The sequence below is a fragment of the Gymnogyps californianus genome, chromosome 1 (assembly GCF_018139145.2).
Source record: "Gymnogyps californianus isolate 813 chromosome 1, ASM1813914v2, whole genome shotgun sequence".
In the NCBI taxonomy this organism is placed as follows: domain Eukaryota; kingdom Metazoa; phylum Chordata; class Aves; order Accipitriformes; family Cathartidae; genus Gymnogyps; species Gymnogyps californianus.
In genome coordinates, this window is record NC_059471.1 from 216,971,403 (window position 1) to 216,989,166 (window position 17,764).

Consider the following 17,764-nt stretch of genomic DNA (forward strand, 5'->3'; position numbering starts at 1 on the left):
TATTGCCTTTCCATCCTGATCTGGAACACATAAATGGCGGCGAACACACTTCCCCCTGCTGTGGAAGAGTGGGGGAAAAGAGAAAAGGAGAGGGGCTGTGTGAAGGAGGATGCGGTGCCTTCAGCCACATAAGCATCTCTGCCAGCGGGATGGCACTGCCTGAGGAGACCGCCTGTGAGGCGGACTACAACTCCCAGTATGCTCTGCGGCCTGGCGGCCACTGCGAGCGAGCCCCGCGCAGAGAACTACAACTCCCATCCTGCACCGCTCCACCCGCCGCTTTTCTATTGGCTGGCTGGCTGGCTGGCGCGAATCCCCTTCCCCGCAGGGGGCGGGGAGCTTCCCCCGTCTCCACGACAACAGGAGAGCAAACAAAATGGCGGCGGCCTGTTCTGAGGCGTGACGGGGTGGTGGTCGAGCGCGAAGCACCGATAGCGCAGCTCCCTCCGCGTCCCCGCTTCTTATTACAGCTCATGGCGGGGGGCGAGCAGAAGGGGGGAGAGGGCGGCCTCGGTGAGCTGCTTCCCCCTTCTCATGGGCCCCCTCAGCACCTCTCCCAGGGGATCCCCGGAGAGCTGCCCCAGGACAGGCCCAGCCTGCCGCAGCCACAGCTCAGCCTGCCTCACCAAGAGGACAAGCAGGAGGCCGATGACGAAGAGGAAGAGGAGTCACAGCGCACAGAGGTTCAGCTCAGTGCCCCCCAGCTATTTGGGGAGGGGTGTGCTCATGAGGGAAGAGCCCTTTCCCCCCTCATCACTCAGTGTAGTTGTGGGGGAAAGAAGGGGGAGTCGATGGGGGTACCAGGCAGTGATTTCTCATTTCACCAAAGAGGGGAAAGGCTGGTTTGGTCTGTTTCCCCTCACCCCTCATTTCTGCCTTTTTTTAGGGTCTCTTCCATCTCTGTGGTGTCCAGGATAGTTTTGGATTGTCCCTTTCTCCTTGCTATATAAAGACTAAGGATAAGCTGGCATATGGATTGCCAAATTAAACTTGTTTCCTGTTTATATGCCCAGCCCTGAGATTCAGTAAGCCCCTGGACCCAAGTGAATTTGTTCTGCCTGCTCTGCTGGGCTCTAAAGCGTCCACTGCCACAGCATTATCACCTCATATTTTTACCTAGTGGAAATGCATCTGTAGTCTCCATTGCTATAACATGTAGGTCCTATAATTTAGATGATTACCATTTGAAACATTATTTATCTTGGTCCCTAGATCAGCAATTGTTGTGTGACTTCTCCAAGCTTATAGGAATTTCACAAGCCATTGGCTTATTTTCTCATTAAACCTATGCAGTGGTTCATTAGTGCCATCTGTCAAGTACCCTCTTTGGCAAAGATTGTTCTCTGAAGAGTAGCGCTAGCTGCTCATGCTGAACAAATTTAAAGGGCCTCCAATAATGTGCATACTGGGGTGCAACACTGGGGTTATGTCAATGCTGATTTGCTGAGATGTTAACATCCATAATCAATGTGAGTTTCATGGCTCAACATCTCTGGAAACAGGTCCTATTTAGAGCTGTGCATTTAAACCAGAAGGTAAAAAAAATTCCCAACAAAAAACTGTTGAACCTTTTTAAATGTATAGAAGTAGTATGTGACGTTTCTATTTATCTGCTTTGAGGGCTGTATTCATCATTTTTCCTAATGTGTAGTGCCTTAGTAGGGTGATGGAGCACTGAAAGCAGCATTTGACTGAGGACTTTTATTAAACTTTGGTCCCAATTGCATCACAAGCAGCCCCCAGATTATACCCAGTGTGGAATTTTGTTTCATAAATCTCCCCTTAATCCATTCCTCTCCCTCCCCCCCCCCCCCCCCCCACTCCCCCTTCTGGTATTTTATAGGGTCGGTTTGATGGAGTGTTGGATGAAGACACTGTGGCTGAGGGTCTCCACAAGCTGGGGCGTTCAGCCCCTGGTATCGAATACGTTTATCTTAATCTGTCACTTTCAGTAAGTATAAGCAAAGAACATCATTGTAAAGTGCTTCTCTGCTCAAAGGTTTCCTTTTTTTAGCAGCAAATAGTTGGTCTAGTAAAAAAATTTCAAGAGGCAGATTTTTGTCTCTACCTGTCAATGCCGTTTCATGTACATGGGACTTTTGACAAGACACAGCACGGCTCCTGCTGACAACTGCCATACCGGTATTGTTTTTTTCACTTAGTAGCAACAGCAGTAAGATTTTTCCTTATCTAGTCTTTGGCTGTGAAAATGTATCTTCCTGCTTCAGTCAGCTGGAGAAAAAAATAGAGGAACATGCTAAACACCTGAGAATGCTGCGTTCATTGTCCCTTCAGAAAGTTAAAATGGTTGTGTCTTTTTAAAGATTACTTGCTGCCGCTCCCTTTTCCAGGGAGCCTTGTTTTTCTGGCGTTTTTCCTAGCTACAGCTCTCTCTCCTGGTTGTGTTTTAAAGTCTTCTTTTGACATTTTCTCCATTCATGGCTGGTCTGCAGGTCTAACATCACTTCCTGTGTATGTCATCCTGTTCTGACACATCCATCTGGAGGGACCTTGGGGCACCTCTTCAATGTCTCCTGCTGCTGTGTATCTCTTGGGAGAGCGGCTGAGGTTATACAGATAGTTATTAAAGTCTCTTTGCTTTATTTTTCCAGGGTCGTGAGTTAAGTGACATTAACATTCTCTCCAGATACATTCACCTACAGAAGCTGGAACTTTCATATAATAAAATTAATGGTATGTAGTAAATACACTAGTAAATTCTTGGGTTGTGAAATCATTTAAGATGAGAAATGCACTGTACCATGTAGCTTTAGTATCACAAAGCCTGGTCTATGTTTTAATGGTGTAACTATTCCAGCTCTACGGAATGAGGTGATGGCTAGATCTTCTTGAGAATGATGTATGGGCCATTCAGACAGCTGCACCAGCATATGTTTATCAGTGGGAACATGGAGATTATTGTCCAGTTTATTATCCAAAGATAAAATGCAAGCAAGCATGTCAATACAAGGTTAAGGTTGAGATTTTACATGTGTAGATGTCATAATATTTAAAGTTATGTCTGGTACAGTTTTCCCAGCCTTGCGCTTTCCTTTGTCAAGGTTTCCCATTGGTGACAAAATGTAAAAAAATTATATCCTGGATTTAGAAAGGTAACAAATGGAGACTGGGGTAAACTTCATCATCTTCTACTCCCTCCCTCTCCCTCGTACTCCCCAACTCATTTTTTAATTTAACATCAAAAGGAATAAGCTGTGGTGGGCAACCTGTTGCATTATTTCTTTCAAGTTCATTTCACTTGAGGTGCTGGAGTCCAATAATAGCAGCACTTTTGTAAGGTGGCACTTCTCCGTGCTCATTTTACTAACAGTTTGTCTGAGAAGGCTAGGTCTGAACAGAGCAGGGGCTTTTCCATAGCAACTAGTCATTTAGTCTTCAGTAGTGACCTAAATACTTTTCTCCACTAATTAATAACTTAGGACAGAGGTAGTCTCTCTCTCATTCTAGAGGTAGCTAGAATATAAAACTATATTCTGGCGTATAGACAAATCAGCTGACATAATGGAAATTTAATGCAGAACTTGAACATTTATTCTTCGTGGTTTAGAAATCATCTGTTTTTCTAGTAGAAGGTGTTAATATATCTGATTTCTGCATTTTAAACATCGTTTTCTGAATATGTAACAAATTGATTCTTGATTGCTATTGGACATAATTATCACATTTTGACATGATTATCGTATGATTTTTTTTTTTTACATGATTATTGACATGATTATCACATTTGGACATAATTATCACATTTTGACGTGATCTCTGCATTTACCTATGCATTCATGTACGGGATTTGACATTTTGTTTTGTTACTAGATCTTTCTTGTATCAGTCACATGCCTCACTTACTAGAACTGAATGCTTCCAACAATGAATTGACTACATATTTTGTTTTTAAACCACCTAAAAATCTCAAGGTAAGTTGCAAAAAATGCATTTTATAGGTTTAAATTCAAACCATTTTCTAAATCTAATTTAGACATTGTATTTGGACATGTGCAAAAGCAAATTTTTATGCCTTCCGTATTCTTCTTTCTTACCTAATTTGACATTTTAATAGCTTTTCCAAATGTTTGGGTATTTTACACTGCACAATTCAGTCTTATTTTCTTTCACACTCTGAACCCTTGCATGCCATGGGAAGGTGTATCATACAGCTAACTCTTCTAGCCAGAGGTAAATATAGCCAGAATTTTCTCCTTGCTTGTCAAATTCATCAGACCTTTACTGGGATCATCTCCTGCCTTTCAGATTGACTGGTGCCAATCGTTATTGTGAAACATGTACTTAAAGTGTAGCTGTGTGCTAGTCTTCCCTTTGCTGTTATTTACTTGTAGCCCACTTTGGGTTATAAAAAGCAGGAGGTTGTTTTGAAATACAACCTCTATGTATTTCTCTGTTTTCTCTGTTAGTTTTTTTAATATGTATGAATAATTACAGGACCATTAGTGATAATGTTGCTGGAAGAAAGTATAGTGTTGGAAGTTCCCAAAACGTGAATTCTGTGTGTCATAAAAAAGAGCCTTTCTTGTTATGACGTCCCAATACTAATATTAATGATCTTCTTATTTCTTCCACACCCTTGATCGCAAGTTTAATGTAACAGCTGTTTAGTTTCACAAGACAGCTGTAAGTGCTGAAGAAATAAAACTAACTTTGTCTCCTTTTTTCTTTAGGAAGTAGATTTTTCATACAATCAAATACCTAAAATGCAAGATTTGTCAGCATACCAGTCACTTACTAAACTCTTGCTGGATTGTATCCTTTATGGCAACTTGAATGGGAGAAAAGTTTCTTGTTTGCTTTCTGAACAGCTGTTTGCTTCAAACAGATATCTGTTTTCCTTGTATTTTTCCTTCATGTCAATTTTGTCTTTAGAAGCAAGATTAAACACTGTAATTCTAGTGGTGAAACTGATCTTAATTTGCTTAAGCATGCATGGTGTTTAAAGTGTTTGTGTATACATGTAAGGTATTAGCCTGCTAGAGGAACAGAAAAAAACTCCACTTTGCATCATGCAAAACTGAAAAAGTGACATGTCACACTGTCTTTGCATGGCAGAGGTAATAAATTATCCCAGTATTTTTACTTATGAAAGGTTGATAGGAAATCAGCTTGGAACACTAAGCTCCCTTAAATGAAAAAGATGCATGTTGTTTAATCTTAGACATAGCTAATTATGCAGGGACTGTAGAGGCTCTGTGGAGGACAAGGCCGTTTAATGACAACGAAGAGAATCTTTAAGTGAGAGAAAACTTCCTGGCGTACGCTGAGGGAAGTACACAGAGTGAAGGTGTTCTGCTACCCACCTTCCACACTCTCACTGTGGTACCCAGTTTGTGCGATTAGAAACACTGTTCTGGCAGAAATCAGTTAAACATGAGCCTGCAGATTAAGTTTCTTCATTGCTTACTTTTCCAAGGCTGTCCATAGTCCTCTCAGTCTCCCTAAAGATTCTCCTAAGCTTTTCTGAAAGGTCTTCTGGAGTTTCGTGTTGACGTGCTGCCTTACTTACAATTGCTTCCCGAGGGCTCGTGAACCTTTCCTCTTTGCTTCCTAAATTGCATCTTGATTTTCTGCCCTCTGAAAACGAGAAGACAGCAGGCTGTTGCAGTTTTTTCTCTGTCGCTTGTCCTCAAAGTAGCCCATTACCAAATGATATTAATACAATGCCTTTTTCATGTAGGAGCAGATAAAGCATTTGCAGGGTGTCCAGGTTACATTATTCACACGTTTTACAAGGTGTGCAGGTGACGTGATTCTTGTCAGAATATGGCATTGAGACACTATCCCTTTGCAATTCTAATTTTCCATCGCAGAGCAAAAACCATATGGCAAAATGAAAAGGGAAAAAGATCAGAGGTTTGCATTGTGGATGTGAATCAGTATTTTTTCATTTGGTTTCAATGCAGCAGCGTGCTGTCTTCAATTTCTTCATTTGTCAATGAAGACACCATTGAAATGGAGAGAAAAACTGTTTCATGCATACAGTTGCAACAGGACCCTCTGAAATAGAGGAAAATGAGTGCAGAATTTAGAAGTGCAGAATTTAGAATAGCAAAGTGGCACTGTTCCTAACCCATGTCAAGCACTCCTCACCGAAGACATGGCAGACAAAACAAGCTGTTCTTTGTAATTGTAAATGAAAATACTATATTAAATATCATGCAGTAGCAGAAATGTTTGGCATGCATTTCTCATTGACAGTAACTAAGCATTTTTCCCATATTTAAGTGAATTATGATGCAGATGGTAAGGTCATTGTAACTTTTTTCTGACAGGTGCACACACAAGCACACCTGACAGGTTTATAAATGAGTTTTCAAGGAGGAAACTGCCCAAACCAGAAAGGGAGACAGCTTGGGCAATAATATCTGACAAAGCATTATAGTGAGTCATTAAAAAACTAAACCTGATTGTATTAGTTTTTAGTGCTGGGCAATTTGCTGCCTCATATTGATGCTTATGGCTTAAACAATATTTTTTTCCTTGCCAAAACTTTTCCTCAATAGTTGAAAGAGAAGCAGTCCCATTTTGTATGCAGATCAATTAATATCTGTCAAATATCAGTGCCTGTGGATGGTTTTGGTTTCTTTTCTAAAATGACAGAGACAGCCTAGTGCGAGGTCCTACGAAAAGACAAATCTGTGCTTACTAGCTCATTTCTCCTCCTCTCCTTCCTCATGTCGGCCTGTGAATGTAGAACTTAGGTAGCATATGATTAAGTCCCTACGTAGGAATGCAGTTAGGAAAAAACAGAGTTAGGTCACAGCTATTAAAGAGTATTCTATTGGCCCTGGCTAAGCTTATATTTTGTTTGGTTACAATATCATTCAGACTGAGAGAAAAAAATCCTGATAATTTGTCCACTGCCTGGTAAGACTAGAAACGTGAATGAAAATTCACTTGCCCCTATTTGCAGGCAGAGTTCATTCTCTCAAGTCAATTAAAAATGTTTTCTTCTGTGATTGCCTAAAGGCATTTCTCTGTCCTGCACATTCTGGCTATTTTTTTCAGTTATATTTCTTGGGGTTTTATGTAACTAGTTCCAGCTTGGACACTTACAATGCGAGTGCAATTCTTCTTGCCTAACTTCAGTCACCAAACAATTAGATACCTGGATCAGAGTTAGCTGATTTTGGTACAGTGGACAGACACAGAGTCAGGTACCTCTGCAGTTCATCCCATTGTGAAAGAGCAATCTGAGATGGCTTGTTGTCAAAGGAAACGTGCTTTGTTTAAGGAATCTGGGTAGTTATGCTAATGCTGAAGTTTGCTGAGAGGAATCCTAACTACTTGTACTGCTGCTTTTGATTTTAATGTTAATTTAAAATACACTTTCCCCTTTTAGGACAGATGGCCAGTATAGAACAGGTATAATTTAAAGTGAAATAGCCCCATATAGTACTATTGTCTGTTATGACTTGAATAATTTGTGTATGATGCTTGGAGGTCAAGGTCAGTTTGGAGCCATGTGGAGTTAAGTACTCCATAAACATAAAAAGATTACACCCTCCTCTGATGAATCAGCCATGTGCCTGTATTCTACAGCTGACCTAACATGACTGGTGCTCAGGTAAAGTCAAAGACGTAAATACCCCTGTGTTTTAGCCTGCATATGTGCATCTGGTAAGAAGACCAGAGATTTACAGCATAGTTTTGCAAGATGCTGGCAGAAGTAGTTTCTTCCCCACACTCCTGTTCCCTCATTTCACTCCTTTTTTGATTTGCCATCAGCCCGGTTATGCCAGCTTGAAGGGCTGCGATGTAAACCAGGTCACAGAAACAATCAGAGTTAAAAACCCCTGCAAAAAGGAGAGGAGAATATTTCTAGCTGGATCAGTGTCGCTTGTCCTGCTGCCCTACAAAAAGTTGTGTCAGTCAAACAAGGAGATAGTAAGTTCCGGAATAGGGGTGAGTGTGAGCAGCTGGGATTTCAAACTCCTTAGCATGAAGCATTTGATGTCCAGCTCCCCATACCATAAAATTCAGCTCCATTGGCTAATTTAGCAACTAATTATTGCTAAGGTTTTGTGTTCAGTTATTTTCCTTAAATGCAAAAACCTCTGTATAGTTAATAACATAGAGGAGATAAGAGGACTGGAGAAGTGTCACAGTCTGACTCATCTTAGTTTGTCACACAACAGACTAATTGCAATCAGTGGCCTTGAGAACTTACCTATCAGAATACTCGATCTGGTAAGAAAGAAGTAATTCGAGTTGTTTTCCTGTCTGTCTTTTATCAATGTATTAATGCCTTAATAAATGTGAAGGTAATTACATAACAAATTTTCAGAGAGATTTGTAGTACTGGACATATTTTTTTATTAATACAGGATTATAGAATGATATCGGTTAGAAGGGAGCTGTGAAGGTCATCTGATCCAGCTTCCTGCTCAAAGCAGAGCCGTCTTCAGTGGAGGTTGCTCAGGGCCTTGTCCAGCTGGGTTTTGAATTTCTCCAAAGATATTTTGCATTTGCTCTGTGTAGGTTTTGTTGTTGCTTAGGTGATGTGTAAGAAGTTATTTACTGTGCAAGTCCCACAATACAAACAATGAAAAAAAAGTTTTTTAAAAGTACATTTCCTCATAAAGTTGTGTTCATGATAGCAGTGAGTTGGGACAGGAGAGGGAAAAGTGAGGACTGAGAAGCTTGCATTCGTTTTAGAAAACAAGTCAAGTTCAGTATGCAAATCTGATAATTATTAAAGGACCTTTGTTTAATTTTTTAAGTATCTGGTAATGAGATTGGAAGCTTTATATTGCTAGCTTTGCATCAAGATATCTAGAGTATATTTGTTTAAATACAACATTTCTAGGTTATATTTTTAGATGCTTAGTGGGATTTATCTTACCTGGCTTCAGATTTCTGCAGTGTAGACTACTGTACCTAAGCTAGTTGTTCTCTGCTGCCTCAAAAGTCAGTGGAGAGAAATGGACGCTTAAAATACTTAATTATTCTGATCCAGCTGCTGACATCTACATTAACACTAGATGCATCAGGCCTTGGAAGTGCCTGTTTCTCTCCGTTGGTTATGAAGATAGCCAGGGATAACTAGCCCAAATATAGACCTCTATCTGTCAATGCCTACACTTGTCTGCATGCGTCTTGCTCTTTTACAGGCCTTGGGAAGGCATTTATCTCAGTGTTCTTCAGTTCCACGTTTGTAAAATGTCCTTAATAATACCAACACTTTCTTCTAAATCATTTCGAGATACTTAGTAGGAAGAGCCATCAATATAGAGGTTGCGCAGAAACACAAGCAAAAACTATTTTTAATGCAATTCAGTTGCTATAAAATACAACAGGCTACTTCTTAATAGGTTTTACTTTGTAATAATAATTGAAAAAAATATTTAATGGAATTTTAAAAATGGGTACCAAAAAACTATCCATAGAAATATGTTCATATTTGCTACATTAGTTTTAAGCACCTACATAAATATTTTAGGTAAAGTGAATGGATCCCGTATCAGGAATAGAAATATTCTTTTTCAGTCCTTTTAAAATTTTAAAGATTTTTCTTCTGTTCTGTAGTAGTTCATATAGAAGAGAGTAACTAAGGTCTGTACCCATCGAGGCCTGATTGGCCTTTGTACTTATTACTGCTTCGATATTCAGGAAAGGTATTCACATTTAAAAGTGGACAGTAGTATGTTTTGAATAATATATTCAAATAGTGTTCAGTAACTTATTTTTAATATACTTATATTTCAGATATATAATGCCTTCAGTAGCTTTCAGTTATGCCCTTAGTGGCAATAAAACTGAGTTTTGTCTCATTTTTACTGGATAAGGTTAGCTCAGATTGGCAAAATCATGTCTAAAAGTTCTGAAATGAACTATAGGAGTATGACAATCTAAGCTGACAGGAAGATCTTTTCTCTAAATACTTTCTTCAGGGAGAACTACAGTAAGTCGCTCAGCCATTGTGTGCACTGATTTCCTCATCTGTTAAAAGGCCTAATAATTCTGTTAGTAATGGTTATCTGCTCTGTAAAATGTTTTGGAGGTTGTGTTAACAGCTAAGCCTTATTAATATGAACATGTTCTTCAGTTTTGGTTCTTACATGCTGATACGATTATTTATACAACTGCTTGTCTTTTTTTAATTAGCAAAGTAGATAGTCACGTGGAAATTATGTAAATAGACAGATTTTAGCATAGCATTTTCTTTTACTAATTAGAATAAAATGCAGTTCTTTTTTCATGGGAGTAGTCATCCCCTCTCTTCCCATTGATTCAGCTTGCTTTTCCATTTTCCCGTGAGCTTTTTAGGTTGAAAGAGTAGTAAGGTCTGAAGTTTGGAAGAAAGGCTTCAAAAACTGTAAATACTGTCTAGCCATACCCAAAAGCCTTTATTCTGCTTATGTTTGCAAAAAATAAGGAGTGCAGCTCAAATGAACTGGTCTCTTAGGAATTTTATGCTTTGCAAAAAAGGATCTCTGCACAAATCCCTTTTGTTCACAGAATTTTATGTGCACCTCTTACATAGCATTTTGCAACTAGAGCTCTGAGCTGTATCCTATTAAACAGAGGTCTAACGAAGAACAGGAAGAGAAGAGAGAGCCTCCATGCTATTAATAACCTGATTAAACATTTAAAAGTCAGGAAAAATGTCAAGGACAGACAACTGGATTAACATTAGAGTCAGCCAGCTTATTTATTTCAATAGTTCCTAAATATTTATTAATAGAAAATGAGGCTTCTAAGCTTCCAGCACAAGGTGATGCTGATGGAAAAATGTAACTTGCAAGGTTATACAGAAAGAATCATGTTGAGAGGCCATCTGGGTATGTGTGGCCACTGGGACAAAGATGAGTACAGAACCTAGCATGTTATACCTATTTGGAGTTCATAGCAGAAATGAGTATATGATTTGTGAGGCCCTGAGAGATGAAGCCATCTGGTGTCCAGTGATAAATATAGGTCTTCTATCTTGTACCTTGTTTGGAAGGAATGTAAAACAATGATAGTTATTTATAAGTCCTCAAAAGCTTGGGTCATTTCTTGTGTCAGAGTCTAGATGAACTTACAGTAAGGTGAGTTTGGTTTTTTTGTTTTTAACATTTCTGACCATACTGTCACTGACAGTAAGTAAAGTCTGCCTTCACTTAGTATGCGTTAAAATGAACTTGTGTATCCTAGAAATATTTTTATAGGCTGCCTGTAGTCCAAAGAAGACAGTACTGTATTGTTCTACCTTAATATTTTTATTATTTATTCTGTAATCATAAGTGTAAATATAACAATGATTACAGAGGGAAATTCTATGTATTTATGTGTGTATGTATATATATTCTATGCTTCTATGTGCATATCTATTTTCTAAATTTTGACTTGGATAGTGACAAGAGTATCCTTTAGCCAGTATCAGCTTTAAAAGAATGCTAGAGCTCTTTTTATTGCTGTTGTCTCTCGCCGCTCTTCAAGGTGAGTTGAAGATAAGTTAATCAGAAGATAGTTGATTCTTTTTTCCTTGAGCAGTATGGAAGGCTGTAATATGTCATCTCAAGATGAAGATGGGGCTAATGCATAAAAGGCCTATTTGTAATAGGATTCTCAATAATGAAGTGAACTCCATTCTTCCTCAGGAATGTTGTTTTCTGTCTGTAGAACTTTATCAACACTTTATATGCTTTCATTTCTTCTTAGAGCTCTAACCAGATTGAGAAGATAACTGGGTTGGACAGCTTGAAAACTCTACAGAAGCTGGACCTATCTAGCAATAAAATAACTAGTCTGGAAGGCTTGGAGGAACATGATCTACTAGAGGTGATCAACCTAGAGGATAACCAGGTAGCAGACTTAATATTGATCTCAGCTTTTTCTAAGAATGCTTCCCCCCTCCCCCCCCCCCCGCTAAAATTCAGTCCCTTTAAGGCTTAATCAAAAAATCTTACAACACTGCAAGAAATGAATATTAGAAAAGATGACATTTTTTCCATTGGTGTTTCACTCCAGTACTGTTTCACATGTTGATTGATAGTGTACTCCTCAGGCCTTATTTAATATCTCTAGATGGGTTTATCTTTATGTAGGTATCACTTCTGTAGTATTTAGGGCTCATGTACATAAAGAACTAACAGTGCGCCCTTGAGTGGGCGAGGTAGGGATGAGTATGCAGCTTTTGCAGCTTGATTATTCTTGAGGATCTTTACTTACATCACAGCTTTTCTACTGCCAGGCCTCGGGAGGGTTTGCTAATATCTCTCAGCCCGATTTTATGACCACAGATTCTTCTGAGCTCTCAGCTGGAAACTTCCTGTAAGGCAGAACTGCATGTACTCTATTATAAAGTGGCTTTTGTTATGCAGCAGAATTTTCACTGGAAGTACAATGATACAATCCAACTCATTTGTATTTGAATTTTGAAACCCGAGCCATATATACATAATACCTGTGATATTGATCTTTCAGGGTCCTTAACTGAAAAGACCGTCAATTCATGAATCATTTTGACATCAAAGACAGATCTGCATTTGAAAAAACCCTAAGAAAATAAGAAATAAAAATATAAACCAGGAATTGAACATTTTCTGTCATTTTTCCCCACTTGCAAGATACATTTACAGAATTTAATTCAAGACACTATGAATTCTTTTTCTCACACTGTGTTCAGGTTGACATTTAAAGGTACATCAATTGCACAAGACAGGAAACTAACTAATAGTATGGTTGCTATTAGCATTAATAACACCATTTCCATTGCCTCATATAGTTTCCACTGTTCTTTACAGCACGCAAAAGCTATTAATTTTACCTCATCAAAATTTGCCTCTTTTAATGATGTTATTGAAACTGTTTAATGAGTCACCATTTTTTGAACATTTCCTTCTGAAGAATAATTTAAAGAGAATTTTAATTAATTAACACAGAAAGATCTGAGTTGCTTCAGCTCACCACCACCCAGAATGACCTTAAGTGCTTGATTTTTCAAAAATGGGCACGATAGGTTTATCTGCAAAGCATGTCTCTCATATACATGTTCAGTGATTTTCAAATGTTGACGGTTGGCATCCTATGATTTATTTAGGAAATCCACCCAAATGACATTTAACTTGGTCAAAGCTGTGCCGCGGTGGACTTCTTGTTATCTCAAAATGAATATTGGGTAGACTATGGTTGAGGTTTATGTTTTTAGACACTTTACATAAGCTGAGTATAAGTTAGGGATAGAATCTGAAGTCTTCTAGGTTCAGTCTTTCAGCAGTGCAGGAAAAACAGGTATCCTTATGTCGTGGTTTAACCCCAGCCGGCAGCTAAGCACCACGCAGCCGCTCACTCACTCCCCCCCACCCCTGGGATGGGGGAGAGAATCAGGAAAAAAAAAAAACCTTGTGAGTTGAGATAAAGACAGTTTAATAGGACAGAAAGGAATGAAAAACAATGATAATGATAATAATAATATAACAACAGTAATACTAAAAGAATTAAACTATACAAAGCAAGTGGTGCACAATGCAATTGCTCACCACTCGTTGACCGATGCCCAGTTAGTTCCCGAGCCGCAATTCCCCCTCCCGGCCAACTCCCCCCAGTTTATATACTGGCCATGACATCATATGGTATGGAATATCCCTTTGGCCAGTTTGGGTCAGCTGTCCTGGCGGTGTCCCCTCCCAGCTTCTTGTGCCCCTCCAGCCTCCTTGCTGGCTGGGCATGAGAAGCTGCAAAATCCTTGACTGAGTATAAACACTACTTAGCTACAACTAAAAACATCAGTGTGTTATCAACAGTATTTTCCTACTAAATCCAAAACACAGCACTATACCAGCTACTAGGAAGAAAATTAACTCTGTCCTAGCCGAAACCAGGACACCTTACAAGGCAATTCATCCCAGCCTACCATGGATCAGATGACCTCTGGAACTGCCCCTCTCCACTGATTATAAAGTGAAGTGAAGCGACTGACTTGGGCTAACTTAACAGATGGCTAAAATGAGGCAACGTGAATTCCATTTGACCCTTTTTGTTTTAATTGAGAGCCTTACAATTGTTCACTCAGGGTCTAGCATGAGTGCCTCTAGTGTGACTTTGTTTTGGGCACACAAACTTTGCTTAATCCCACGTAACTTCTAATGCTTATCTGATGTGCCTGAGTGCAGCCAACCCAGGTTTCCTTTGTGGACAGATGAGACCTTAAGTGGAATGCATCACCCTCTGGACACAGACAGCCACGGCCAACTATGCTGATGCTTTTCACTCAAGTGCTGCAAGTTAGGCAGGCTGAACTTGAGCTCCAGTGAAAAGAAACTCCTTTTAGAAGTAATTTTTTTGCTAGTCAACTGAAGCGCAAATATAACTGCAGAATTGCCTCACTTAAGCACATCAGCCACATAAAAGCTAAATGTGCTAGGGCTTGACATTTGAAAGAACTGGAAAAACACAGGTGGTTTGAAATTGCTGTCTGTATTATACTGCTTCTCCAGCTAACATCCAAGTTGTCTGTCTTTTGTGACTAGAAGTGCCTTATTGAATGCAGTTAACATGTACACCCATTTTGTGAGTATAATGAATTTTTTTTATGTCCAGATTTTAAGAGCAGGGATTAAAATACTTTTTTTCCCATAGTTATCGTGGATTCTGTTGCTGCTGATTTATGCTCTTTTTCTGTCACTAATTAGATTGCTGAGCTGCGTGAACTTGAATGTATTGAAGATCTGCCTCTCCTCAGAGTTTTAAATCTTTTAAAAAATCCTGTACAGGTAAGAAAGAACTAAAGAGGAAGCCAAAAATAAGGACCTAGAACTGCTGTTTTGGATCACACCAGAATCCATTTAGCCTGAGTTTCTGTCTCTGAGAGTGGCCAGGTCATTTCAGGGAATGAGTACAAGAAGTAATGAGTGATGGTTTCCCTGGCATGGTTACCCACCTTTATCTGGGAAATTTGTCTGAACCAAAGCTGCATGTGAATCATGATGTATAATATCCACATAGTAAATCCATGAATTTTATTAATTCCATTTGTGAATCCATTTATATGTTTGCACTCACAGTATGCCATGATTTTTGTTTGGGAAAAGATCCCCTTTTTGTTTGCTTTGAAGGTCTGTACTCGATTGTTCCTGGGAAAAGCTCAAAGGAACTTAATAGTACTCCTTTTAAAATCATGTGTCTCTGGACACATGTGTCTCTTTTCCTCTTTAGGATTTACTCAGTTCTCATTTATGGCTCCCACAATATTCCTCAATTAACGAATTAAACATCCCTTTTATAAACAACGACATTGGCAAAATATCAGAAATTCTGACTTTGACTGTGCATTTGTAATTTGTCCTGAGTGATCAAAGGTGATTCTATCCTGACTTTTGTGATTTCTAAATTATATTTGAATTGTACAGTGATTTCCAATGTCAGAGAGAAGAAAAATGTTCAGGGTTTAACTTCTCCTTCCTGTAATTGCCAGTTTTGTATTGGTTTTTGTGAGAATGGTCTGTCGTGGCACACAATGAGATTAGCATGAAAAAATACCCAAAATAGGCTGCCCCCGGTCCTCCGTAATCTGAAAGCCTTTTTCTGTTTCGATGTCCTTCCCCTAAGCAAAGTCTGATCCTGTTCCTTTCAATTACTGTTTTAATAACTTATACATGCAACAATCATCTTAAGACAGCTGTCTGAATTTCAGTGGTTTTAACAGGACCTTACTGGTTTTAGAACTAAGAAGCTTCATGAACTTGTCAGTGTCAGCTTTTTAATTTGATTTTTAATTATTCTTTTTATTGTCTCAGACTCAAAAGCATATATGATGACAAATTTATAATGCAAATTCTCTTTTAAAGTTCCTACAATACTACTAAGGTTAGAAGTATTAACCATAGTTTATTATATAATCCCAGTATAGGTAACGCTTTTGGTTCTCCAACAGTCTGTCTTGGTGTTCTAGTGGGTGTGGTGGTGATTTTTAAATTCCCATCCTGACCTTTTGAACAATGTATTGCAGACTTTTGAACATTAGTTTTTGTTGCAGAAGCTAAGCTTATGGTGGGGGGTCAATTTGTACAGTGTATTGACATTCTTCAGGGTAAAAAGCTTTTTATGTTGCAATGTATTAAGGCCAATTTAATTTCAACCGATTGAAATTAAATATTAGATTGATGAAGTTAAGTACTTTATGTCAAAGTGGAAACTTTGTCCTTCAGGAGCAAACAGATTATTGGCTCTTGGTGATTTTCATGTTGCTCCAACTAACAGAACTGGATCTCAAGAAGATTTCAGTGGAAGAAAAGGTATGTAAACATCATATCATTCTGGAATTTTTCTAAATAAAGAATATAAAAAACTGTGCATGCAAATGTAGCTTCGTAGTCATTTGGGTGTGACAAATCTCCCATGTTTCAGCCCACAAGATAGGCTACAAATTCAGAGACTTTTGCTTTTAAATCCAGATATATATCTGCAGAATTTCTGGAGCAGTTGTGGTATGTAAAAACGCAAAGCTTACCTAAAAGCTTTGTTCAGTGAAGAAATTTACTTAGCAGCCATTGTTACTCAGCTAGTGAATCTAAACAGGCAACTACATTCATGAAAGACTCTGAAGTGATAACCACTGTGCTACTTCTAAAATACCGTTGTTGGGTTTTTTTAGTGTTGTATACAGCAAAGTGAACTCTAGAAGTTATACAGATGCTTCTTTGCCGTTCTACTCCATACAGCTTTCACTGTAAAATCTTCTCCCCCCAAAAAACCTGCTCAGACTGCTTACAGTAACCTTCTATTGTAATAGAAACCTTTCCCTCTTGTGCCGCTTTTACTATAATTTGGTTGCTGCATGTAGTATTTGGGCCCAAGCCATGCTAGAACTGTTAGGATAACAGCCGCCAATTGGGGTTGGATTTCAGGGAATTATCCTTTAAAAACGATCCTTACAGGAAATTCATCGATCCTAACTTTAGCTGCATAAATATTAGGGTTCTTGTTTAATGCCAGGCTCTCTCTATCATGAACACAGAGAAGGGATGATACCAGCGTGTAATTTACCCCACCTAGCTGATGTTGATCTTACTCTTTGTCTTATGTGGCAATCTGTTTTCCTTCCAATAAACTTTTGAATATATTAAAGAAATTTTTCCTTCTCCTTGAACTGTAACAGTAAGCCTGGATGACTGGTTTAGACTAGCACTTAACTTTTGGATGATTAAAGTTATTTCAGAAAAACCGCCTCCAGGTTATTTTAGGATCATAGAATCATAGAATGGTTTGGGTTGGAAGGGACCTTAAAGATCACCTAGTTCCAACCCCCCTGCCATGGGCAGGGACACCTTCCACTAGACCAGGGTGCTCAAAGCCCCATCCAACCTGGCCTTGAACTCTTCCAGGGATGGGGCATCCACAGCCTCTCTGGGCAACCTGTGCCAGTGCCTCACCACCCTCACAGTGAAGAACTTCTTCCTTGCATCTAATCTAAATCTCCCCTCTTGCAGGTTAAAGCCATCACCCCTTATCCTATCACTACATGCCCTTGTAAAAAGTCCCTCTCTGGCTTTCCTGTAGGCCCCTTTAGGTACTGGGAGGCTGCTGGAAGGTCTCCCCGGAGTCTTCTCTTCTCCAGGCTGAACAACCCCAACTCTCTCAGCCTGTCTTCATAGGAGAGGTGCTCCAGCCCTCTGATCATCTTTGTTCCAACAGCTCCATGTCCTTCGTATGTTGGGGGCCCCAGAGCTGGACGCAGTACTGCAGGTGGGGTCTCACGAGAGCGGAGCAGAGGGGGAGAATCCCCTCCCTCGAGCTGCTGGTTGCGCTTCTTTTG

The 17,764-nt window shown here is 39.4% G+C and overlaps 1 protein-coding gene across 1 annotated transcript in view; it reads left to right on the plus strand.

Annotated features, from left to right (window-relative positions):
- Nucleotides 1-473: 473 nt before the first annotated feature.
- The window catches only part of LRGUK (leucine rich repeats and guanylate kinase domain containing), a 53,974-nt gene continuing 36,683 nt past the window's right edge, over nt 474-17,764 (plus strand). Inside the window, exons 1-9 of the mRNA XM_050911291.1 lie at nt 474-683; nt 1,844-1,951; nt 2,613-2,694; nt 3,832-3,932; nt 4,692-4,773; nt 8,090-8,214; nt 11,671-11,814; nt 14,643-14,723; nt 16,158-16,244. Coding sequence (XP_050767248.1) covers nt 474-683; nt 1,844-1,951; nt 2,613-2,694; nt 3,832-3,932; nt 4,692-4,773; nt 8,090-8,214; nt 11,671-11,814; nt 14,643-14,723; nt 16,158-16,244 — 1,020 coding nt within the window. The remainder of the gene's footprint in view (nt 684-1,843; nt 1,952-2,612; nt 2,695-3,831; nt 3,933-4,691; nt 4,774-8,089; nt 8,215-11,670; nt 11,815-14,642; nt 14,724-16,157; nt 16,245-17,764) is intronic.